Source organism: Rhinolophus sinicus, linkage group LG03 (genome assembly GCF_036562045.2).
Source record: "Rhinolophus sinicus isolate RSC01 linkage group LG03, ASM3656204v1, whole genome shotgun sequence".
NCBI lineage: Eukaryota > Metazoa > Chordata > Mammalia > Chiroptera > Rhinolophidae > Rhinolophus > Rhinolophus sinicus.
This window is the reverse complement of record NC_133753.1, coordinates 137,254,113-137,281,203: the sequence shown is the minus strand read 5'-3', so window position 1 is coordinate 137,281,203 and position 27,091 is coordinate 137,254,113. Positions and strand designations below refer to the sequence as shown.

The 27,091-nt window shown below is 38.0% G+C and overlaps 1 protein-coding gene across 6 annotated transcripts in view; it reads right to left on the bottom strand.

The window, feature by feature from the left end:
- The window catches only part of KIAA0825 (KIAA0825 ortholog), a 358,526-nt gene that overhangs the window by 216,145 nt on the left and 115,290 nt on the right, over positions 1 to 27,091 (bottom strand). For all 6 annotated transcript variants that reach the window (XM_074328707.1, XM_074328711.1, XM_074328710.1 and 3 more), the window contains 2 exons: positions 22,284 to 22,391; positions 8,574 to 8,713 (listed from right to left, as the gene is read on the bottom strand). In XM_074328707.1, coding sequence (XP_074184808.1) covers positions 8,574 to 8,713; positions 22,284 to 22,391 — 248 coding nt within the window. The remainder of the gene's footprint in view (positions 1 to 8,573; positions 8,714 to 22,283; positions 22,392 to 27,091) is intronic.

Sequence of the window (27,091 nt, the reverse complement as noted above, 5' to 3'; positions counted from 1 at the left end):
GCACACATAGGTGGACTAATTGGTTCAAATTCTGAGCTGGCAGGCCTAAGGAGTAAGAAGTAAGTCCTGAGCTGTGCTCCCCAATAAACACAAAGTTTCTAGCTGTCTATATAATGTGGAACTGAGTTAAAGCTATTTCAAAGGGAGATTCCTTCTGTAGGCAGATACCAAGCCTATCTGTTGAGTGGAATGTCTGGGAGACATTCTGGGAGAGAAATTAAAAGTGCCATACTAAGATTATGTGCAGGTGTCCTCTCCAAATGACCACATTGTAGAGAAGTGACAGAGCCACCTGGGAGCTTGGGTGCTGCACAATATTCTAGAACAAGAGTTAGCAACTGCAGCCCAAGGAGACAAATCCAGCCTGCCACCTTTTTTTTCCCCTATGGCCCACACTCTAAATGTTTTTTTATATTTTTAAATGCTTGGGGGAAAAAATCAGAAATAGAATATGTTTGGAGACATGCAAAAACCATGTGAATTCTGATTTCAGTGTCCATAAATAAAGTTCTGTTAGAATACAGCTGATGGGGTTCGGGACATTCTACACCAAAATATGGCACTTCGACATATTTTATACTGTAAGCTGAAGGAGTTTGAGAAAACAGCAGGAGCAGAAAGGTTACTCTGACCTTTCTCAAACACTTTCTTCCCTGAAAGAGGTCATAAAACCCTCAGGTGAGAAGTGCCCTCCCTATATGAGGAAAGGAGAATTATCTCTGAAGTCAGAGGGACGCTGAGGAGAATCCTAACCAACTGGCATTGCTAAGTTTCCCCCAATTTACTGCACTTATCTCATACTCCTTGACCTATCGTATTTCTCCACAATTATCCATTCTTCATTAAACCTAGCATAAAAATACTCAAGTTTAACTGTTTCTTCAGGTCTTCATTTGCATATGAGAGCTCCTATGTCACATAAAACTTATATCAAATCAATCTGTATGCTTCTGTCCCATGAATCTGTCTTTTGTCAGTTGACTTTTCAAACCCAGCCAGGGACCCTAAGAAGGGCAAGAAAAACGTCTTCCTCGCCTACACAGCCATGCACATCTGCGGCTGTGTTCACGCTGCAATGGCAGAGTTCAGTAGTTGTGATAAAGATGATGTGTTCTACAAAGCCTGAAATATTTACTATCTGGCCCTCTACAGAGAAAGTTTGCGGCTCCTAGTCTCAGGTATTGGAAGAATGCATACCTTATTCCAAATATCTAAGACTACAAAAGGACATCTTGCATCTATTCCCAAATCTCCCATGAGTAAATGGAGGTGTCAACTCTTCAGAGCAGCCTTTCCTTATCACCCAATCTGTCAATCCCTCTCATTCACTCGATTTTAGAAAAAGCACTTCAGGGTACTTAGTCGAAGCCGAACTTATCTAATTTTTATATCGTCTTACTTTATAAGGTCTGTCCTCCCACTTTCCCCCAGCAATCAAACCCCCAGAATATGAAGCTGATATGGCCCATCATGTTTACCACTGCATCTCCAGCCCAGAACAGTGCCTTGTACCGAGTCAATGCCCATTATAGTAATTGAACAGGGAATGTATTTATAAAATCAAGTAACAAGACATTTTCAGAAATTAGTTCAAAAGAATATTATTTCTTATTTCTAAGAATAATTATTTCCACGAGTTTCTATTTTCATTTCAGAATTCATTTAAAACAACAGACATACTTTCAGGAAATAATGGTTCTTCCTTCTAGCAAGGACCACTTAAACATCGAGCAATTTACTCAATTTCTCTGTATTTAAGTTTCCTCATTTAAAAAATGGTCCTAATAATCCCGTTTCCCTGAAAATAAGACCTAGCCGGACCATCAGCTCTAATGCGTCTTTTGGAGCAAAAATTAATATACGATCCGATCTTATTTTACTATAATATAAGACTGGGTCTTATATAATACAATACAATATAAGACCAAGTCTTATATTAATTTTTGCTCCAAAAGATGCATTAGAACTGATTGTCCGGCTAGGTCTTATTTTTGGGGAAACACAATCCAAGGATCATAAGTTAAATAATAAGTTAAATCATGAGTTGTTGGAAGAAAGATGCTACATAAATTCATGATAATAGTATCACTGGTAATATAATGCTCAATCAACTTTACATGCTAACACTAGAAGCACATTAAGTATAAGACTAAAGAAGACACATTTTCCTATGATTATATTAGACATGTTCTAGGTGCCATGAAGAGACAGAATATAAAATATTTTAGCCATTGCAAAGACAGATTAGATCTGATTCTGTTATAGGTGAAACAAAATCCATACCACCAATCTCCCAAGTTATGTGAAAATGTTCTCAAGGAATACTATAATATATAGAACTTGAGAACATTTACTTGGCCCAGTTCTTATCTTGTCGTGCATGACAGCTGCTAGGGCAACACCTTCTCAGGCACAAGGTGTCAAAGGGTTTCCCCACCTCCAGGGAGACACTTAAATTTATGCTTAAACATGAGAGAGTTACTGAAAAGCAAGAGGGAGAGACCACCACACAGAGCACAAGAAGAGAGAATACATAAGAAAAATGCATCAGGCATATTTTTCCAGGCACTCAGCATAAAAGAAGGAAAGAATCTAATATAAATCAAGTACCTCTTAAGTGCCAAACAATGGCGCTTTGTGTTTATTTACTTTTCTAAATGAACACATAAGGTCAATTATTAGTACCCCATTTAGAAATGAGGAAACAAGTTTAGAGAGATCACACAGCTAATGTATGAAACAGAATTGCTATCATAGAAATTTAATTGGCCTCCACTCATTCATTTGACAAATACTTTTTAAGCATGTTGTACATCCTAAGTACCAGTCTGAAGTGTCGAGAACCAGGCCGAGCACTGGGGATACAACAAATGGTGAGTTGTCCCTGCCCTCCTGGAACTCACAGTGACAGAGACAGACATTGAATACACAATTACGTCAATTAATCTGTCACTTAAAATTGGAGTAGGACCTTATATGACCATCAAATATAAATTCCTAGGAAGTAATATTGAAGCTGAAAATTGACTAGCAGTTGCCAAGAAACGGCGGGGAAGAAGATTCTAGGTACAAAAAACATTTCAAAAGTTCTATAGGTGAAAAGAACGTGGTACACATATGGGACAGATGAAAGGTCATTGGTGTTGGAGTAGCTGGCTTTTTCCTCAAGACACTTCTGCAGGGACAGTGCTGTTAGAAATGCACACATCTAAACTGGGGGACAGCAGGACACAATGTGCTGGACACGACGGCCAGAGCCAGAGCAGCATGGGCACTGCTTGCATCTCAAGGATTGGGGTCCTTACTCGGTAAGTAGTGGGCAGCCACGAAAGTTTCTAGCAGGGGAGTGAGGGACATAATCAGATCTGTACTTGAATAAGATCATGCTTTCTGACTGCTGTGAACTTCCTGATAAATTCATTTAGAAATATTCTGAAGTAAATTACGTCTCTTTTTGAAAGCCTATATAATACAATGGAAGGACCAGCCACATACTTGATTCTTGTGTCTTCTGTAGCAACAGGTGCTTTGTTGATGGCTTTGCTACTCAAACGGTGGTCCGGGAACCAGCAGCTGCAGGAGCAGCATACCTGGGAGCCTGTTAAAAATGCAGACTCTCAGGCCCCACCCAAGACCTACTGAATTACAATTTCCCCAGGTGATGTATTTGCACTTCAAAATCAAAAAGCTGTGCTTAGATGATCATACCCTACAATCACCATAACCCTCATGGAGACTCAGTTGACCCTAGATGATAACTGTTTCTAGGACTGAAATAATTCTGTGGAGCCCACTGATACTCCAGGCTAGGATAGGATTCTCTGTTGGAATGGACTAGAGCAAACACACAAATACGGTTCTACTGTTCCCAGTAAGAGCAGGGTACAAATCCAGCAAAGGAAAAAAGATTGAACAAGTCAGAATGCAGATGTCATCACGAGCCAAAGCAGCCTATGACATCAATGTTAAGAACACCAAAGGTACCAAGAGGGAGCATATTTGGTTTTTGATCACCACCTTTAAGATACTTTGTCATACTTATAAAATGAAATAATACAAAAATACACACACACACACACACACACACACACACACACACACATGCACACACACCTTGCACAACAAAACAGCAAACTACTGCCATAATATGCCTCTCATGACTCCAAACGTCAGGACATATTAACTATAAAATAAGATAACCTGAATTGACTCATTCATTTTAAGTCGACCATTGCTTGGTAGGGTTAGCAGCAGCCCTTTAGCTAGAACTTTCTGCTGATCTGTTTCTTGATTATCTTTAGGCACTGTGTTATAAGATTGAAAGTACAAATGTGCTGTCAAAATTATCCATTAGAGAGGTTCCTGACACCTCCCACGAGTTATGCAACCTGCAGTTTGATAAACGTTCTGTCACTCTGCCTGGATGCTGTGCAGTGCGGTGGGTGAAAGCACAGTCTCTGGATGTTGTGCGGTGGGTGAAAGCACAGTCTCTGGAAGCCAGACATCTAGAGCACATCCTGTTTTGCCACTTACGAGGCATGTGACTTGGACAAGTCACTTAATTTCTATGTTTCTCCTCATCTGTAAAACGGAGATGATATTGTACCTACCGCACAGAGTTCTCATGTGGATTCAGTGAGTGAATACATTTAAAGCCCTCAGAAACAAGGTCTGGAACAAGTTAAATATTATGTATTTGCTAGTTTATTGTTGTTATTATATTACAACGGCAAATTACAAGAAGCCAAGAAGTTTCCCTGGAAATCATTTTTTGGGGCAACGGGCAAAGGAAAGAATGTTAGTAACACTTCATTCGAATGTCACTAGCAGGAAAAGGCCACCTGCTAACAATTGGGAAATTGCCAAATATTTGTTCCTTTGATGCCACATGTAAGAAACTGTTTAGGCCACGTAGCCTCAGTGGGGTAATTGCCAAAATAATTGACAGGGGTTTTTTAAATCAGGCATCCAAAATAGTGTCTTAAAGTTTTAAATCTTCTATAAACATTTGTAGTTAAGTGTTGTGTTTTTTCTTTCAAATTTAAGATGGCCTAACTTAAAAATAAAACCAATGACCATTACTTTCTCATGCCAACTGAATTGTACCCAAATAATGTTATAAATCACCTACCATGTGAAATCAGTTTATTCTTATCAAGTTTTAGCAATTTAATCGTTTCCTCAAAATAGTACGTATTTTTTATACAGGAGGAATTATTATCCATGGCAAAACCATGATTCTACTTCTTAGACGTTGCAGCCTATGAAGCATATATTATACATTTAAGTTTTACAATTCATTTATTTAATTCTGCTATTTTCTGACCCTTAGTGAAGTTGCATCTCATATTATAAGATAGTCTTTCCATATGTGCTCTACTAATTCTTTTAAAATCAATAGAAAGTCTGATAAATCACTTTCATAGAGCAAAACCTAAAGGTACAGACATCATTCTCACTATAAGATAAATCCCATGTTTTCATCTTTGTAGTATGTGGTTGTCTACTTAAAAAAAAAAAATCTGTACCTAACAATTTAATAACTGCTTATTGAAAAAAGAGAACCTTGTTTTAAAATACATATAATAAAAAGTTGTACTTAAAATCTTTGTTCTTATTCATGAGGCAATTTAACAGTTAAATTTTACCACTTAGACTGAAAAGATACTATTTATAAAGAAAACCTCTCTCATAAAAAAGTTGATAATTATGTTGCTTGAAACACCTAATTCAGCATATCTTACTCTAAAGTTTTGCTTTCTTAAATATATGATCAAACTTCTAAATTACTAACTGGTTCTGAAATACTCTGAGACTTCTAAACAAATGAGAAGAAAATTTCAGCAAAAAATATTACAAACTTATTTTTATTATGTAATTTCCATCTTAGACTAGTTAGTAAGATTCCATGAGTATATTGGTTCTAACTTAAAGTTACAAGACTTCTACTGGAGCTTAATAAGTAAGTCAATTGATTAGTAAATTCTGTCACCTCATCCTTACAAAATTGAAAGTAGCTAATAAATTCAGTACAATTCCAGAATGGCTATGTAACCCTAATCAAATACCTAACAGCTTTTGTAAAAAAGTGATGGGTATTTGAGCAGATTGGGTAAATACACTTGTGTACCCCATAAGAACCAAACTGAAGGTGATACGATATGGCAATATGGTACCTGGAAGTCTCTCACACAGACAAGGTGAATCTAATACTTTTGGTAAGTAAATGTGGGATTTATTTATAAGAAAACATGGTTAAATATTCATAACTACCATTGTTCTTCCTGTAGTTAGTGGCTATATCAGTATAGTCAAAAGATTTGATCTCAATTGAGTTTCCCAGGCTGCTCTATCTAAGTCTATCGATAGGAGACCATTTCTCTTCTGGGACAATGCTCGTGAGTTACAATGATTATATTAGAGTAACTCTCCAGTGGTGTCAAATACTATCCATGTCACCCAGCCCATATTTTACATCCTAACTGATCACCGACTGGTCAATCACTGGATTTTTTCTATAAAATGCACTGTGGTAGCTTGAGGAGGGATATAAAAATCTATGTTCACATCTAACTACCTAACTGGAAACAGCAGTTAAATGCACATGTGTCCTGGTTGATCCACCCTGAGAGTGGACAGATTACAGTTCCCCCAGATGCCCCTGGTCCACCCCAGGATTTACTATGCATGTGTATTTGTATAGGAAGGGACAGAGAGCTCTGGCTCAGTTCAAAATCCGGGTCTACCCATTATTTATCTATCTATTCGTTATGTGGGTCTCTGGGCAAATGACATTATCTTAACCTCTAGTGTCATTATTTTTCATATGAGGATAACCACAGTATATACTGTGTAAGGTTATAATAAGAGCCAATTAGATAACAAGTGTAAAGTGCTTAGACAGTGCCTGACACCTACATACGTCAACAGTCAGTGTTGGCTACTTGAGGAAGCAGTTTCCCTAGCACCCGTTTTCCCTTTAGGAGAGTGGAGCTACAGCCTGAAGCTAAAGAAATTGCTTTCAAGTGAATTTTGTGAGTTGAGAGGCCCAAACTGTACTGCTTGGGGTCTAAGGGAAGAAAGTCCGACTCAGAGTTTGGGAGAGGCGTCATCTCCAAATTTCTGCATGGAACACAGTGAGGCTTGAAGAGTTATGGTGACCTTTGGCACCACAGATTTTTATGGATTTGAGAGAACCAGGGGAGAAGCAATATTCTCACAAGGGCTCAGCAGTGAGACACCTCCCCTAAGTGGCTTTTGGGAAGCAAACGTCAAAGTGGATGGGAGAGAAGAACAGGGGGAACTGGTCATGAGCAGATGTGAGAAACTAAAAATTCCCAGAAATGAATGGAGTGATTTGGACAGGGGAATGCTATGAACCTTATTGTATCCCAACAGGCTGGCAGGGCCTGGTGACATCTGCCTCAGTCATATACAGACATAACAACCATATAAGACAGAGTAAGCTCAGGGCAAATAAGCAGCCAAAGTAATGGATACTGTGAAGTTCAGGGGAGGAAGAGAATAGCGTGAGCTGGAGCTTTCAAAGATCTGGAACATCAGCTGGCCTTGCAGACTGGTGGAAACTGAGATGTCTGTAGAGGTGCTTCAAGTAGAAAAAAATGGGTGAGCCCCAGAGTGGCAGGGAACACGCACACGGGGCTTTAGGGACAAGACTGAAATGTGTATGTGCATGTGTGTACGCGCATGCAAGGGGATAGTGGAAAACAAGTTTAGAAAACGAGTACAGGATCATATTTAAATGGCTGGAGGACATGGATTTGGTTCTGCAGGTGATGGGGAGCTAGAGAAAAAAAAAACAATTTTGATTTGGGAAACCAAAAGTGAAACTAGTAATTGATAAAATTAATCTGGCTTCATGTGTCGTATAGAAGGAGAAATGCGTAGGGGGTATGTGAAAATGGTTAGGGAAAACTTCACAGCTGTAGTGGGAGAGCAGTGGGATATAATATTAGATTGGTATAACATTACTTAACATTTTCTAAAATAGCACTTACAGAGAAAAAAAGAAAATCTAATTAAGATAAGTATGGTCTTCTACTTCTCCTCAGTTTCCACTCTTATTTGCTTACAATTACGTCTCCTTGTCCCACTGGATATGGCTATAAGCCACCGCTTGCTTGTTTATCAGTTTTATAAGCTTCTTCATGACCCACTGAAATTTCTAGCATGGCTCTAAGGCAGTCTCTCTCGCCCTCTGTCTCTCTTTTTAGGTCTAATTGAGACTTCTGTTTTGGACCTATAACTGTGTTCCTATAATTTTCTGATGCATTTCAAAATCCAGATTTTGATACGTTTCTATATTTGTACATAATGATAGTTATGATAGAACAATATTATATAAAAATATTGTTTCCCTTCATTCAGAGTCCCTGAAAAAAATTCTTTCCAATAGGTTTATAAAGCAATTCAATATTTTGCCTGCTGCTGACGCCACTACAGTGCAGTTGGTTTACATCCCTCTGCCAATATTCGAATAGGAAAAAAAAATTCATTCAACTCAAACAATGACTGGGTTTTCTGAGGACATTCTCATAACGACAAATACTCACTTGAGCCCTTCAGCAAGATTCTCAGTAAAATACCATCATGATGCAGTAGGGTTTCCAGAAGCAGGTTCCAATTACAACCTGGCTGGGATAAGAGCAGTTTCAATTGACCCTCAGTTGTCAGTCGTCCAGCTGATGGAGTCCTTTCAAAATGCAAGATAAAGATGGAGTAATGAAGCTAATTTATCTATGAAATTAATAGCCTTAAAGTACAGATGTAATGCTAACTCCTTTAAATGTCAATTCCTCCAAGATTACTCTGAAAATGCTTTCATGCTTGCTTACTTGAGGGTTGCTTAGGGAAGGAATTACATTTAATCTCAACTAGCTCAAAGCAAATTAACATTTGGTAGCCTGCCAAATTTAAAACTGATACAAAATAACCATACCTATATTTCATGGAACTATGTCTGCTGTAGTTTCATAGAGCAAATCAAAATCATTTATGCATTTATTTGTAATGCATTTATTTATTTGTTCATTCACCAACAATATGAATGCCTACTATGTGTTATTAACTTCTTTCATTATTCATGTAAAGAAGTTACAATAGGTTTTCATTACTTAGTAATTTGCCATGTACTATGATTGCCGATAAAACTGAAGGAATCCAAAGCTTCTGTCAAGCGTCAACTGTAATCTAATTATTTAATATGTAAAGCCTTAAATCAACATGCAATTATCAGAACCACTCTAACAGCCACACTGCTACCTACTTGGGTAATCATTTCATCAACGAGATATAATTCCAAGGCAAATAAGCTTTTACTTGGGAAATTATCATCAGTGAACAGAAAAAGAAAATCAGGTTCCCAACATCACCACTTTCATTTACTAATGAATCAGCCAGAGATAAGAAAGTAAAAACTGAAAACTGATAACATAATTCACTTTTTCCCTCTAAAATCTTAAAGTTTAGTTTGGCTAAAGGTCACACCATTTGAAATCAGCTTACAACCCCAACAAGAGAAAAGGCAGGAAATGATCAAACTCAATCTGGTTGCCGCTATAAGGGTTGTGGGACTAGGGTGGCACTGGGAAGGAAAGGTGTGATTGAGCAATGTAAAAATGTGAGTGAGAGGACCATAAACTTCAGTGTGGAAAAAAGCAGAACAAAAGGTATTGCTGAGAGAAATGATTTGCAGGATCATTTCCAGATGAAATTTATGGAGTACTGAACCATCCGGTTAGGAACATAGTCTAGACCAGTAGTTTTCAAAGCCTGGGCCCTGGACTAGCAACATAAGCATCACCTGCGAATTTGTTAAACATGCAAGTTCCTAAGCCTCGTGCCATCAGAAATTCTGGAGCTGGGCCCCAGAGATCTGTGCTGTAACAAGCCCTCTCCAGGGGGTTCTGATGTATGCTGGGGTTTGAGAACCACTGTGGTAGACAGTGCTTCCTGGAGCACAGGTACGAAGGATGGACCCAGTTGGCATCACATTTTCTGCCTCTGTGCCTATGTGCCCATTCGGGTCCAACTTGGCTGCCACCTCTGCGAGGAACTCCTCTGCGAGGAACTCCTCACAGTCTTTTACTTATCTTAATCCTACCAGTCATTCAATGTGCAGCAACAATATCACTTTCTCTGTGAAGTCTCCACTAAACATTTCTCTCCATAGTGGTCCATCTCACTCTGAGTTAACACACTTACAGCAAATATACACGTTAGCACTTTATTATTTCGTCAATTAAAGCTTCACCTCTCCACTCAGATTGAAGCCTCATGAGGACACAAGAACTTGTTTTAATCCTCAAAGCACCTACCAGTGAACTAAGTACATGGAAGGGCTCTGTAAATGTTAGCTGATTGAATCATATGATCATAAATGGGTAGGCAAACTCTTAAAAAATAACAAAGACATTTTGCCAACAGGCCTATTTAAACAAAAGTGAGAAGATCCAAAGATATAAAATGAAGACGTTTCAAAGCATCTCTTCCTTGGCTTAGCTTGGCATTTGGAACATCTCACAATCTTGTGATACACAAAAGTCTTCAGCCTGCATCTGAACTTTGGACCAACTCAGACTTCCCAGGTGAGACTCTGATGAAAATGACTCAAAACAGAGAAACTCCTTGGGCGATTGGTGGGGCAGTGTTGGCTAGGAAAACTCCTGCCCTGGGTTGGGGGGGGGGGGGATGGGTGGGGGGTGGTGAAGAGAGAAGCTGGAAGTTATTTTACTTAACTCTCGTGCAGAGGAACCCAGTCCACCATTTTAGGAGTTCTGAATTACCTTGGGAATTCCCAAATTGGTCTGGCTCTTGCAGTAGTTCCAAATACGGTACCAAGGGAGGAATCCACTAGGTGAGCCCTTCAGACGGAAACACTGAAGCAGATCCTAAAATTGGCTGTCCTTATTTCTCTCCTAAACCCCAACTGCTAACATCTGGGAACTAGCTTGGGGTTCAGTAGATGCAAAGCATCTAGTTGGTAGTAAGTGGTGTATTAAAATTGACTTAATTTTTGAACATTGCCAACCTATAGATTTTACTTAAATGGAGTGCTGATTTAAAGATACATTGAATGAACGAAAAGATCCAGTTTGAGGGAGTGTAGGAAAGAAGGGGGATCTTTGAGAGACAGCCTGAAGAAGGAGTCAGGAGCCGGATCATGGAGGGCATCATTGGCCAAGGTGGGGATTTGGGCCCCAGTGAAGACTTTAAGGCCAACGAATTTCCTGATCTGGCTGCAGTGAAGAGAATAGGCTGGAGGGGGTTAATGTTTTGCTCAGCCCTTTCTTTAGACATGTAACAAAACAAAATAATTTGAGTGTAATTTCATACCGCTGTATCGGAATACCTGATTATAAATAAAATCTCTCATTTACCAGATGGGAAGCTGTTTGTTGAAATGTACCTCAATTCTAAGATCTTTCAACTTATCACAGATTTCAAAATGTACAGTAGAATGAGTCACTATGAGGAAAAATAAAATATTACAAACATTCCTGAATCACCAAGCTCCGAGTAATAAATGCACTGAGGAGTCTGTGTTGGGCATATGGAGAAGCATATGTTCCCTCATCCTTTGAGCTGCTGGAGCTGTGAAAGTGAGATTAGCCTCACGAAAAATGACAGAAAGGGAAATTTTATATATATTTATATATATAATATGTATCAAATATGTACATGTTGAATTCCACTATAGTACAAAGAAGAGAACAAAAATGTATAAATCCATTGGAATGTATAAATCTTGTATTGGGAGACAGGACAAATTTATGGCTGGGTTATACTGGGCTTATACTCTAATACGTGCTATATTTCTAGAGCATGAATTGGCCTAAAGAATTTTTCAACTCCAGGTAGTAAGGAGTGATACAATAATGAGATTCAATCATTATTGGTTTATGAAACTAACACATTATTTTTATAGAATCACCATGTGAAATCTTAGCTGTGTGCAGGTGTGTTTACCTTTATAAAATTCATCAAGTACTTCACTTGTAATTGCTGCAATTTAAAAATACGTGTTTATACTACAATAGGAAGTTTTAAAAGAATCTTACTTCCATTAGTGCACACCAGCCTGATTCCCACTGCAATAGAAACAGCCTTACTGCTCAGACCATGTGACCACAGGATTCACGGAGCCTACCCTGTATGTATCGTGCAGAAGCTGACAGACTAGTTGAACACTAGAATGGACTCAGAAGTGCACAGCTTGAGGATGACATCCTGTGTGAAGGGCACTGCTCTTCAAGATTTGATATTTAATTCGAACCAACAGCCATTGTAGGATACTATGTCCCCAGCAGACAAACTCCATGGACCTGGGAGCCAACAGGTGAAAGTAGAGGGGCCCCTCTCCCCAGCTCCTGATGACCCTCTTGGGGAATTTGTGTTTTCTGTCCCCACAGGCATTGTGGGATTGCAGGTCCTGGTTTTTGTGGCGGTCCTCTACCAGGGGATCAAAAAGGATTCTACTAAGCTTAAGTTACAGTTGCCATCTGGTCACTTTTGGCTTCCCATGCCAGCAGTCTATCAGGTGAAGAAAGGATTTCCTACACTGGCGAAGGTGATGAACCCTAATTATCACAAGAAGCTGGAGTTACCACTATAGAAGGGGAGTAGGGAGCAGTATGTCTGTAATTCACGAGTTCATCAGGGCATCTCCCTTTTGCTCTCATGACTGGTAATCACCATAAATAGATGACTGAAATAACCACATTCTGGTAAGAGAACAATAGCAGGGTTTCCACCCCTCAGTGACTCCACTGGGCAACAACACAACCCAGTAGATGTGACCACTGAGGGGGAGGGGAAGCTGGAAGGAGAGGCAGAGAAATGTAATAATGAGAATCACCATTTGCAGACTCTGAAATAACTGCAGCAGGGCATACTTTAGCTTGTCCCACTCACTCCACTGTAATAAAACTTTTTTTTAAAGAAATTTTGACCAGGAATCACCTAGAAGAATTAATGGTAGGACTCAGAGAACTTAACATGGGGAATGCGTGGATTTCCATAGTGCAAGGGGTAGACCAAAGCAGATGTTGTCAATGTCCCCACATCCTCTTGCCCTTACCACTTGGTTGACACTGGTCTGACTAATGACTGTAAGAACCTGCATTTCTCTACCTTCCAGCAAGACAGGCTGGCAGTGCCAGTGAATTAACACCCCCAGTGCAGCCCTCAATCAATAACTGATGGAAATTGCTGTATAAATACCTCAGCATCCTCACTCCCTTGGTGGGATAACTCAGATGGGAATTTCACATGGGTTCCAAGAATTTCCCCAGAACATTTACCTTCTGGTTACTCCTTGGTAGCTGGCTTGATCACATTAATCTTTATCTGCTCTCCTCCTTTGTCTCACTTACCCTCTCCCCTTCCTATTTTTTCTTCCACTTAGAAGATAAACTACTGTCACTTTGAGTCCTTGTCTCAGGAGCTGATTCTTGGGGAAATCCAAAATAAGACATGCGTGGAGATACTTAACATTCATCTCACTTAATCTTTGTTTCAGGATTATTGAGAAACTAGTCCAAGTTCATTTAGTTAATAATTGTGGCTACGGACTTTGAACCCAGGTCTCTCCGTCTTTAAACCCCATGCTCATTCCGTGTTTCTGTCCATTTAACCTGCATGTTATTTGGTGGGTAAGTTGTATTTTCCAGCATTGAGGATGTTTGGCTCTATTTAATCTCGTGATTGAGGATACCATGTTTTTGACCCAAAATCAAGTTTGTGGTCTCAAGGCTGATTCCCAAATTGGAGACATGTTATTCAAGGTATCTAGGGACTGATTTCGACCAGATGGTTCTTGTCAAGGATTACTGGCCCAAATTTATACCAGAGACCATAAGTTACATGATTCAGAGAACAAAGGCAAGGGCATAACTAAAGAGAAACTGAGAGCAAAAGCCCTATAGTGGGAAAATGGAAGCAGAGGGGAAGCCCCGTATTACTATATTACTCTTGGCTTTCCAAAACTAATTCTTGAAGATCTTTCTAGGAAAATAAGTAAAGACAAATCTTTAAAGCAATTTTGTCATCTTTCTTTAAGAATACAACTTTAGTATCTGAGAAAAAAAGTTGACGGGGGGAAATCCCAAAATGTTTTCTTCATTACTTTAACCAAAAGAATATAAATTATACATACCGTGTTTCCCTGAAAATAAGACCTAGCCGACCATCAGCTGTAATGCGTCTTTTGGAGCAAAAATTAATATAAGACCCAGTATTATATTATATTATATTATACTATATTATATTACATTATGTTATATCATATTATATTATATAAGACCCGGTCTTATAGTAAAATAAGACCGGGTCTTATATTAATTTTTGCTCCAAAGACACATTAGAGCTGATGGTCCAGCTAGGTCTAATTTTCGAGGAAACGTGGTAGATATAGCATTGAAAATGTTTGCATATATTTTAATCTCTATAATCAGATTATAGCCAAGCCTCTTTGATCTTTATAATTAAAGATTATCCAATAAATAGAAATTAGACAGGGTTCACCTAAATGATTTCATAGAGGATTTGCCTTGATTTTTAATAATTTTGTCCAATAGGATAGATTGACATTCTTAAAGAGTCTCATTTTTTTCAGAGTTAGTTGTATCTGCACTATCTAGTATACAACTTAGAGGGTAGGCATTCAACCTATGAGGACCTGCGTTATTTCCTGATTTTAGCAAATTAGCCTTTTTCACTTGTGATGACCCCATTTCCCCCAAATCACCCAAAGATATTCATACCTAAAGTTCATAGCCCTAGCTCCACACTTTAGTGTTACATAAGTAGCATATCCCATTTCTAAAAATCTCTAGAAATCAAATTTTAATTTTAAAATCAATATTACACTTCAGCCAGCAGTTTGGGACTCTCTCTGAAGTCATGTTCATCCAGCACCTGAGTCACTGAGACACTGGACAGCACTAAATTCTCAGCCACCCCTTTTGAGGAGCAGAAGTTATCTCTCTGGAACCCCATGTACCAGAGAGTTAATATCCTGTTACAGGGAGTTCAAGAAAGTTCTCCCCTGGAATCATGCTTCTAATAAGGGCAGAGACCCAATGAGAAAGCAGTTTAATATTCTCTATACTTGTAGTAGGTTCTTTTCACATGTTTATGTAATTGACAAAATCTCCAGCTTTCTGAAACATATAGCTCTTTACTAACACAACAGTACTGAGAATGATTGTTTAGTAAGTACCTCTGTGATGAGTGCCATGTGGGCATGTTAGTTCACTTAATCCTAATAACTCTGCCATGACAGTACCTCAGAAGTTAAGGAAAGAAGGTGCTTCAAGATGGAAGAAGTGCATAATGGGAATGCATGCTGTTTTCAAGTGGATCAATGAGATTGTATTGTATTTATGTCTCATCTCCCTTGCCAAAATATAGTTTCACATAGTACAGGGAAACTGAAGCTCACATAGGTTAATTTATTTTCCAAGATCACAAAACTAAATAGGTTTATAAACTATGACTGTCTAATGTGAAAACCTATTGCTGTCTTCTGTTATTCTCATTGCTGGTTCCACTGCTATTTTCTTATTTGTATATCTTTAATCTATAATAGAAAAGTAAAGATAGGAGGGATATAAACTTTAAGATATCTAGGTACGTCAACTACCTAGTTCATCTGACATTTTCAGTTCTTTTAATAACTACTCCATAGGCACATGACTTTCTCTCTGAAAATCTTTTCAAAGATCCAGCTGTTTGTCCATCCACACTTTGGAACAGCCACTTAAGAGCTTTGGTGTTAAAAAGCTCTCATTACTTCTCCCCTGGCTGTTGGCTCCATGTCAAAGCTTGGCACCTCATCAGAGTACAAGCTCTCTAAGCTCTTTTCCTCAGTCCTGTGGAACAGCTGTTAGCAGCAGCTGGGAGACCAAAGCTCTTTTTTCATCCTCCTCTCCAGATGTTCTCTCTTCAGGATACCAAAAGTCACCTCCTCAATGAGACCATGCTTCCCATGACTGAGCTTTACCACTCAGATCAAATGTTTGAAAAGAGCTAAATGTACCATTTAACATGGTACTATCTGATAACAATAGTGCTTTGAACACATTTGTTCCTTCATTCACTAATTTATTCAGCTAATTTTTATTGGCTGATTTCTATGTGCTAGACTATGGAGACACAACAGTAAGCAAAAACAGTCTATTCTACAGACTTTAGTGGAGAATACATATATAGTTTAAATGATCATACAAATATAGACATAAGTATAATTCTGAGAACTCAGTGAAGGAAAAGCAAAAGATGCCATTAGAAGATATAACAAGAAAAAGTGAACTAGTCTTTGGAGTTAATGAAAGGCTTTCCTACAGACGTCACATTGGAGCTGAGATAGGAAGATAAGTTGGCATCAACTAGGTGAAGGAGGAAGAAGACATTTCAGGGAAAGGGAAAAGTATGTGCAAAAATCCTGTGGCAGAAAGGACCATGACACGGCAAGGAAATGTAAAAAGGCTAATGTGTGGAAAGCAGACTCACAGGGTAGTGTGGTATCAGAAGAGGTTAAAGAGGTGGGTAATCCACATCTCTGTAGGTCTTATAGGTCATGCTAAAAAAGTTTTTGTGTATATTTAAGGACAAAGGGAAATTCATGGAAGATTTTTAAGCCATACGTGCAAAACGATAACATCTAGTTTTGAAAATAGATTTGGGCTTGAGAAATCTCTGGCTGCAGTTTGGAGAATATTGGAAATGGCAGTCAACACAGATATAGGAAGAAAACTAGGTCTTGCAATAGTCAGGAGAGAGTTGGTGGTTTGGACTAAGGCAAAGGTGAAGCTATGGAGAGCAGGTATTAAGGGTTAAAATTAATGAGACTTAGTAATGCATTGGATAGAGTAGGAGAAAAAGAGGGAGGTGGTTAGGTTGCTTCCTAGGTCTCTGGCTTCTACAATTGCATGGAGGTACCATTAGCCAACATAGGGAAAAATAGAAGGGGATCAGTTTGAAGGGGGAATATCCTAAGTTTAGTTTTGGTCATGTTGAATTTGAGGTGTCTTTGTGACCTCTAGATGTAAACCTCAAGCATTCATATATGGTTGGCACCCATGACTATATGGGTCTGTAGTTCCATATAGGAGTTAAAATTAGAGAAATGAATTTGGGTGCACATGCGGACTACATGAAGACGTAGGCAAGTATGACTTCATCTCGAAAAAGGGTCACTAAGATTGTATTCCTCACTAATATGTAACTATTTGAGAAAAGAGACTTTGCCTCAAACTTCATTGCCTATCTCTTCTCTCACCATTAACACCTAGCATAATGCCTTACTTGGAGAAAAAATTGAAATGCATTTATTGAAAGAATGGACAAACACAACTTGGTTGAATGGAATAAAAGACCCACAAAACATATATGATATAGCGAAGCCAAAGGTAGCTTAACATATTTAGGGAAGAAAAAAGTATATAAATTTGAAACAGGATTGCATTTGGTAAAAGCATAATAGAAACAAAGGCATAGTAGAAATGAATATCTACAGCTCAGAATGGACTGGCCAGGAATCAAAACCTCATGTTGTCATCGTAAGAGAAAATGAGCAGTGTAAAATGAATAGACTGTTTACTCACACGGATTATGCTACTTGGATGCAGTATGCAGTTATGACCTACTTAGCTAAGGAAGACCTGAAAAATACTTGGAAATATTTAAAAATATACAAGAAGATGAAAGTTTATAAATAATAAAAAGCACTGTAATGCAACATAGTATAATTGACTAAGATAGTATTCTTTCTTGAACATTTATATGAAAGCACAGTATGGTGTCATAGCATTTACCTTGTGATTAATATATTCTCCACATGCCTTAGTCTAATCTAATATGAAACTGATTACTCTTTCTAACTCAACTTGCATCGTTAGTCTATACTACTGCTAGGGATAATGAACACAGTACATTTTACTTATTGCTTTGAAAATACATTCACTTTCCCTAAAGCAAACTCTTCTCAACTGTTCCAGGGGTTCTAGGAGAACATGAAAAATTCTATTTTTACCAATTTGTACACTTCTAGTAATCCTATAGACAAATTTATGATCCATACAACTGTTTATGCATTTGTAACCCTTATTTTAAGTCATAATTTCATACCTTCCTCCTTGCTCCATTTCTTCCTTCTCATGCACTTTTAATTTATTATCTTAATATATTTAATGCTATTAAAAGCTGCCTGAAATTCTTTCTGAAACAATGCACAGGTATAAATAAATAAGCAAATAGATGAATGAGTTACTAAGATCCTCCATAATAGCAAATATTTCAATCACTTCTCCTCTGAGCATCCCCTTTTCAAAAAAGAAAAGCCTAATACATCTTTAGTTTGTCATCGTCTGAAATACCCACATATTCCCCTGAACAGTTCGTTTTTGTTGCTAAAGTGAGGAATGAAGTTTTGAAGGATAATTAGTGTGTAAGACACAGAGAAACAGCTGATATATGTGGGAGAAATGGATGAAAAGGTGGAAATTTTTAAGGTCATATGATGATAGTCTAGGAATTCCCATTGCAATGTTTAACAAATGCAAGCCAATAATTTAAGTTATTTTGAAATTACTTCTATTGCTGTCCTGGGTTCTTCTGACTATACCACAACTCTGAATATGTTGAATCATAAATCATATGGGCCATGTCTCTCTAAGCAGATTATGTGAACCTGTTAGAGAATCATTGTGAGAAAGTATTGCACTCATTGAAGGCGGGGTTTATACTGTTCCTTGCATGGAGGATTTAGAAAGGCAAAGGGAAAACCAAAGGCAATCTGGGAGACAAATCTACATTAATAAAAGGCCATTGATAATAAGCAATAAATAAAAGTCGAAGGTATAAAACAATTGTGTTTTAAACACAAGTGAGGAGACTGACAGCTGAAGCAGAGAAAACTGTTGGGTGTTCCAGGAAATAAGCCAGGATAGCCAGTGCTGGTAAAACATAAGCTACTATAGGTTCTTGAGCAGGAGAGTATTTTAAACATGATAAATGATAGCAAATTGCACTAAGGTTGTTGTAATGGGTTGGAGAGAAAGATGGTTCTAAGAGAACTTTGGAGGAAGAATCAACTGAACATGACACACTAGCAACAGGCAAAGAAGCAGCTCAACATAGAAACCATACTCAAGTTTCTGCTCTGAAGTGTTTAAGAATAAAAGACACCAGGCGTGGAAGACAAGGGAAGAGTGGAAGACAGGATCAACTGACAACATCATAATGGGTTTCCAGTAATACAGTAGGTCGTTCAAGAAACATGGGCAGCTGGATATATGTTGGGGTAAAGATAAGTGCTCAGAACTAGAGATGCAGAGCTAGAAATCATCTGTATAGAGGTTATAGGGTAAGTCATATGAACAATAGAGCAACAAAAACACGGGGTTTCTTTTTGCTTTTAAAAAGTTTTTGTCTTAATAAATTGTTTTCATTGTAGAAAATTTGGAAAATATAGAGAACTACACAGACAAAAACTAAAACTGCTTGCAACCCTACCATACAAAGATAAAGACTATAAACTCTCTAGTACATGTCCTTTAAATATGTTTTATATACATACATTTTAATGCTATACGTATAGTAACATGACTCAATACTTCTCAGTGCTATTGATACTTCTCAGTGCCTTCCAATAACTGTTCATCTTCTGGAAAACTGAGGTTCTGTCATCCTGCAAGTTTAGAGAATCAGCAAACTAGCTCACTCTGTTGCAGACAAACTGCGTACACTAGTATATCAGAGCTCCCACAATGTTGAATCACAAAACAAGACTTTACATAATAGATAACTGATGATCGTAGATTTTTCTCCCACACGTGTTAACATCACCCTGAACTGCTCTCCCTCTGAAAGGTGGAGCTGTACTTCTCAGGAGCTTGAACTTTGGAAGAGGATAAACCTAGTTTCAGCGTCTGCCTCCCACCTTTGTTCTCTTCTTACTACTTTACTCTCCACAAAAGAAGCACATGAATACTTACCTCACAGACCGGTGTGAGGTTTAAAAGAGATAATGTACACGAAGCATTGGCATGTCTGGTATGCAGTTTTTATCACTCCAAAAACTGGGCCAACTTTGATGATGTCATAATTGCTAACCTGTATTTTCCCCTTAACTATAAATCGCAATTATTTGACATTTAATATTTTTAAAAATCAACCCTTTCAATGACTCAACATTAGTCTATCGTATGGCTATTCCATAATTGATTTGTCTAATTCCATACTGTGGGACATATATTGCCATGGTTTTTTCTTTCACAAATAATGCTTCAGTGAAAATGCTTACCTATAAAATTTTGTCAACAGTTGTGATTAATTCTTTATGATTGATTCCTAGAAATAAAATCACTGGATAAAGGGATATAAATATCTTTAAGGTTTTTGATGTAGCTTACTAAACTGCCCTCCAGAAAGCTTGTATCAAATTGCATTTTCACTATGGGCTGACTAGTCAGTCACCCCATGTTTTAATCTTTGTGTTAGCATAATAGTGGAAGTTGGTTGCTACACAGAAGCAGAAAAAAAGTCTTAATACATTTACATGGGCTTTAGGTATAGAAAAGAGAAAGAAGTTAAATACAAGAAGTAGTAATTTGAAAGATAAACCCATTCCCATGCCGACTTCCCATGCCCCTAGCTGGGCTGAACAGAGCAAGCCTGGAGGTAGATGTCTTACAGACCTGAACCTAAAGGGGCATAACTCCAATGGTTATAGATTAAGACAAAAGTAGGTAATACAAATAGACTAAAGAAAATATGAAAATAACATGGTAAACAAATACATTTAGAAGTTGGGGAACTCATTAAAATAACACATGTTGTTTGCTTAACTCATACTGTAAAAGATCCAGTTGTTTAATTTGTTATTTTTGTAGTAATGAGTACTAAAGAGTCGGCTGTTTAATTCTCAAAGACGTAAGAGTATATTTACACGCCAGGTGACAGGGTATTGACATGACAGAGTTTTAAGGGTATTCCATTTCTAGGAATCGATCATAAGAAATGAATTAGAGATGCTGAAAAAGTTTTACGTGTAAGTGAAGTAAAAACAATATACTGAGGTCCTTGAAAGTAGGGTCTTTGTCTCACTGATCTTGGAGTCCCCATTATCTAGGGAATAGGCACATAACAGGTAAATCATATATGTTTGCTGTATTTATAGAGACTTTGTGTATGAGGTTCTCACCCTCTATTTACGGGTAAGACTCATTCCTCAAGAGAGAGACATTTAATATTTTTTAAAATCAACCCTTTTAATAACTCTACATTAGTCTATCATATGGCTATTGCATAATTGATTTGTCTAATTCCATTAGACAGTCAATTTAGATGGTGAAATCACTGATAATGTATTTCCAAGATGAATCAAGAACATATGGGGATTAATAATATCTCTTTCAGCTATATATAATATATTTACTTACAGACACCAAAGAAAGGTACTTTTTAATGATATATTCAGCTCAGAATCTAACTGACTTTCCACATAATGCCACAAAATATCATCAGATTACTCTGGAAGTACATTTCATGCTTTAAATGATTTTTCTTATATTTAAATGAGATTAGTTAAATAAAAGTGAAATACCTTATTCATAATCAACCCTTTCAATGACTCCACATTAGTCTATCGTATGGCTCTCCCGGAGGTGATCTGTCTAATTCCATATTGTAGGACATTTATACCCATGAGACAGTTATCCCTGTCTAAACTTTTACTAAGGCTCCGAGTTAGTTACATGAATTAACCAGTTTTGCTGTCCTTTTTGAAAATTAGTTGGAGAACTGCCAAATCTCCAGTCATGGGTCAAGAAGGATGAATTTCAAAATGGTTAGGCAATTAGCTAAAATAGAACAAAATTCCAAAAATTCACATTTTTCTACTATATCTACTATATTATATCTACTATATAGTAGATACAGTAGATATACCTACTATATCTACTATATTAATAAAGCTGTAAGTTAGTAAAAATAATTAGGAGGCCTGTATCTTGGATTCTTGAGCATATATATATATATATATATATATATATATATATATTAGATAATATTATATATATTATATGTATATATTATATATAAATATAAGAATATTATATATGATATTGTATATATAATATTCTTTACTTATCTGTGTATTATATAAAGTTGTAATTTATTTTTGTATGATGCATTTGTTTCTATTAAACTTTAAAAGGAATTAAAGAATTAAAGATAGTATAGCATTTAAAGGTTCTCACCTGAGTAAAGAAGGGTAGAAATGTGATATGCAAGACAACCAATGTAATGGTTGTTTGAAAAATGGTTTGGAATCTGGAGCAGGATCATCCATGCCATGCTGAAAAGTCCTAAGGAAATAAAAATAACTATTACAGAACATACAGGAAACATTAGCTATGAAGACCACTGATACTTTTCATTTTTATACTTAGCATTCAAAGGTAATGATTTTACACAAAATTGTATTGTGCTAGAATGGATAGTGCACCCACACACTTCACCCACTTGGGATTTGTGTTAATGACTCAGAGACCTCGATATAACAATCCTTACACTTAGGAATGTATGACAATACCACTTTCATTCAATATTTTTTAAAATTTCACATCATAAAATTTGTCAAAAATAAGCATATAAAGAATAGTATAAAATATCACTTATCTCTCCCCCCTCAACCTGCATCCAATAAATATTTTGCTATATTTGCTTTATTAATGTAAAAATGTTTAGCACAAAGATACCTCTTTTTACCCTTTAAAGTTATTTATAAAAACTAAAAAAAAAAAAAGAGATTTATAATTAATTTTGTATGCCTCTAAAGGCCTACAGAGAGCTTGTAAAGGAGAATTTAACCGTAAAATATATGACTATGATTTCAAAATTAGAACAATTTGGCCAGAATATCTGGTCTACAGCAATTTTTGGAGAAGTGACTGTAACATTTTTCTAGATTGGCCCAAATTCAGCAATAAATCTTGAGGTAATAAGAAAGGATTTGTTACATAAAATCTTTAGCAGATAGCTTGGTTAATAAAAATTTTATAGTAAAAGGAGACTGTATTTGCCTACATGGAGTTAAGAATGACAATTGGGAACATTTTAGAAATGGAATGGTTTGAAGTGGTACTATTTCTCTTTATATAAAGCACAGTAGCAACAGCATCTGTTAGGTACTATAGAACACCAATTCCATTTGGAAATCCATCCATATCTTTTCATTTTACATCTTTTTGCATCCTCATATTTTCTAAATTTGACCTGTCTCTCCCATGTGTCTTGCCAAGTGAAATTAAATATACTTAGAAATTATTTAGACTTTTAATACATCATTTCCTTTCTGAAAGCTATTCTTTCCTCATTTTCAGAATAAAAACAAAATTCTTTAACTAGACTTCAAAATCAGGCTGTCATATATCAGTCCTGTGTATTCCACTATGTGAACTAGAGAGACAGGCAGAAGCAAGGTCAGGATACCAGGATATGCATTGCTAGGGAGTCCGGACTTTGTACCAGCCATGAGGAATCACTACAGAGTTTATAGCATGGGAGTGACACCAGCAATTTTATATTTTAGAAAAATCACTTGAGCACTAGTGAGAATAGACTGGAGAGGATCAAGGCAGGAGGGAGAGCTAAACGAAGATGACATCGCAGCAGAGTGGACAGAAGAGGACAAGGTCCTACGGTATGTAGCAGAAGAGTTAGTGAATAGGAGACAAATGTAAAACAAGAAACTAAATTAATAGACTTAACACTATCCATCTACTAATGACATGTGCTTGGAGATGGCATGAGGAAGCAGGCAGAAGGGAGAAGAGTTAAGTGAGGGAAAAAGAGAAGTCTAAGATGACTTGCAGTGTTTTATTTAGTTGTAGATAAGTTGAGGGAACTGCACACAGTTGAAATACACCCACAAAGAAACATCCAAGAGGAATTTGGATTTATTGATCTAGCATGTGCAAGAGACATCTGAGTTGAAGATATTGACGTGGAAGTAATTAGCATGAGGGTGAGGCCATGGGAATGGGTGAATCCACCCAAAGAAAGAATGTAAAATGGAAAGATAGTCAAGGGCAGAAGAACTCTGGAACACATCAATCGTCAAAGGGTGAGGTGAGGGAAAAAAAGCACTCAGATGAAATCAAGAAGGAATAATCAGAGAAGTAGGCAAAGAGCCAGGAGAAAGTGACGTTAAGGAAGCCAAGGAAGAGGAATGGCTAATAGTGTCAAAAGCTACAGCAACAGTAAGGGAATGGAGAGACCAAAATTGGAGTTAGCGATGGGGTGTGCATGGATGACCTGGCCCACGCTGTTTGTTTAGCATATGAGGGCAGTTGCAGTGTACTGAGTGAGTGGTAGGTGTCAACGCAGAGACAATGAGCACAAAGTATATGTGAGGAAGGAAGAATTTTTAATACAGGAGGGGCTTGGGGAAAGAATCAGATAAATAGAAAAACATTAAAAGACTAAGGTGGTAGAGTAGGGCATAAATGTGGTCAAGAGCTCAGGTGAAAAGATGTGCTCTGGTTGGGAAAAGAGGTACATGGATCACCTATCAAAGGATGTAGAAGTGAGTTAGGGATCAAGATAATTACTAAGAAAGTGCATTCATGATGCTCTGGGTTTTCTGAGAAGTGCAGGGGCAAAGGCAACTGCTAACAAGTAATGGGAAAGGGCAAGGTGGAGGAAGTAGCCAAAACAGAGAAGGATGGAAAAGGGAGCTAGCCAGAGACTGGACAAAGAGTGGGATTGTCAAAAGGCATGAAAAGACAGCTGAGTGATTTTCACCAGCAGTGTTCAAGAATCCGGGTAGAGAAGCCAAGAAAGAAAGGGTCCAAAGGAGGAACACACACAGTAGCAGGGGAGCTGGGAAGAGGAGGGTTCTGGTATAACAGGAGAGGAAGCACAGCAAGGTTCTGGAGAGAAAGGAAGTCTCTAAAGAAGAGACAGACTGGGGGGAAAAGGATGGGACAAGAGATGGCAGGTTTGATGAGAAAGCAGGAGGAACTGGGGACAGTGGGATCCTAGCGTCTGCCTACTTTTCTGCCTACCCCTTGAGCCTTTGCATAAATCCCCATGTGTCCAGTTATCTGGGAGCCATCTCTTCTCCAAGAATAAATACCTTACCTAGAATGCTCTCTCTGTCATATTCAGTGAGTCACTGAAGATCATTTAGAGGAAATGCCTGGGCAGTGGCAGGAGCTCTGGAGCCGGACAGCCTGGGTTTATAACTCGGGTTTGGTTTTTATCAGATGTGTAATGCCGTTTTGCAAAATATTTGGCGTCAGTTTTCTCATTTGTAAAATGGGGATTAATAACCACCTCACAGGGTCAGGGTGATGATTGAGATAACACATGTAAAGGATTTAGCAAAGTGCCTTGTACATGATAAGGGCTCAACATATGTAAGGTATTAGCATGATAACAACATTTGTAAATATTCCTTAAGAAGGTGTGACCATTTCAAAACTGACATGGAATTCCCAAGAGTCCTAATGGTTGCCTAGTTACAGTTTTATCTTCAAGATTCGAAAAAATGATGGAGGATCTAATAATAATGGAATGGCTATTTGGTGTCAAAATTTATCTCAGACTATAAACTTTTGACAATACAATGCTTCCCAGAATCTTTCTGCCAGTACCTAACCTCTTTTACTCCACTTTCGTAGTCATACTGGTACTAGTAAGGTTATTTGGCTATAACAAATGTTATGGCAGATGTTTATGGTCTCATAGGGGGTGAGATCTCTATGAGCATTTAATTCCACAGCAAGATCCCAAATTAGTTCATTATTCTGGAGAGTATAACAGGTTGAAAATTGGCCCACAAGCCTCAATGGGGGAATAAAATAATGAGCTAGCTATTAGATAACCTCTACTGACGTGTTGGTACACAGCTAAAAGAGAGGATGCGCTAAATAATTCATGGTGGAGAGTAAAATACAATTGTATGAACCACAGAATTATATTTTCCTCCAGACAGAACAGATTTTTGATATAGCAAATTTAAATACTCCTTTAAAAGATGAGTAATTTTCTATAGATTGAAGCACAATACATTTATTCCCATTCCCAAGTTAGCAGGTTGTGAAGATGGCTTTGCTTACAGGGGGAAAATGAACTTTGGGAAATGCCTGGCCTTTAGCCTTCCTCCAAAATCATCTGACTCAAGCCACTTCCCTTTCCCTAACATCATACTGCCTCTGGGCTCATCACACCTCACCATTTGAGCACTCTACCCCAGATTCAGTCTCTTTTGATTCTTGGATCTATCTTTCTCCTTTTTGCATTAACCAATCTGATTGATTCCTTGGGCTTATGCAGCTCGCTGCTAGAATGAAATAAATCATAAAAAGTGAGAACAACTGATGAACTAAAGAGTTAGCTGGGTTTTATGCTTCTCTTATGCCACTCTGCTTTTGGCTGGCCTCCCAGGAGAATTGTGTCTCCTAATATAATTGTAATGGAATAAACCACTAAGATGGAATCAAGGAAGCCTAAGGATGTAAGTTCCATGAGGGCAGAAGGGTTACCTCAGATGTCTTGTATCATCTGTGCCTACCATAGTCCCTGAGACATTGGAAGTGCTCAACAAATAAAAATACCAAGAAAAGGCCGGCCCGGTGGCTCAGGTGGTTAGAGCTCCATGCTCCTAACTCCAAAGGCTGCTGGTTCGATTCCCACATGGGCCAGTGGGCTCTCAATCACAAGGTTGCCAGTTCAACTCCTCGAGTCCCGCAAGGGATGGTGGGCAGCACCCCCTGCAACTAAGATTGAACACGGCACCTTGAGCTGAGCTGCCGCTGAGCTTCCGGATGGCTCAGTTGGTTGGAGCACGTCCTCTCAACCACAAGGTTGCCGGTTCAACTCCTCCAAGGGATGGTGGGCTGTGCCCCCTGCAACTAGAAACGGCAACTGGACCTGGAGCTGAGCTGCATCCTCCACAACTAAGATTGAAAGGACAACAAATTGACTTGGAAAAAAGGCCTGGAAGTACACACTGTTCCCCAATAAAGTCCTGTTCCCCTTCCCCAATAAAAAAATCTAA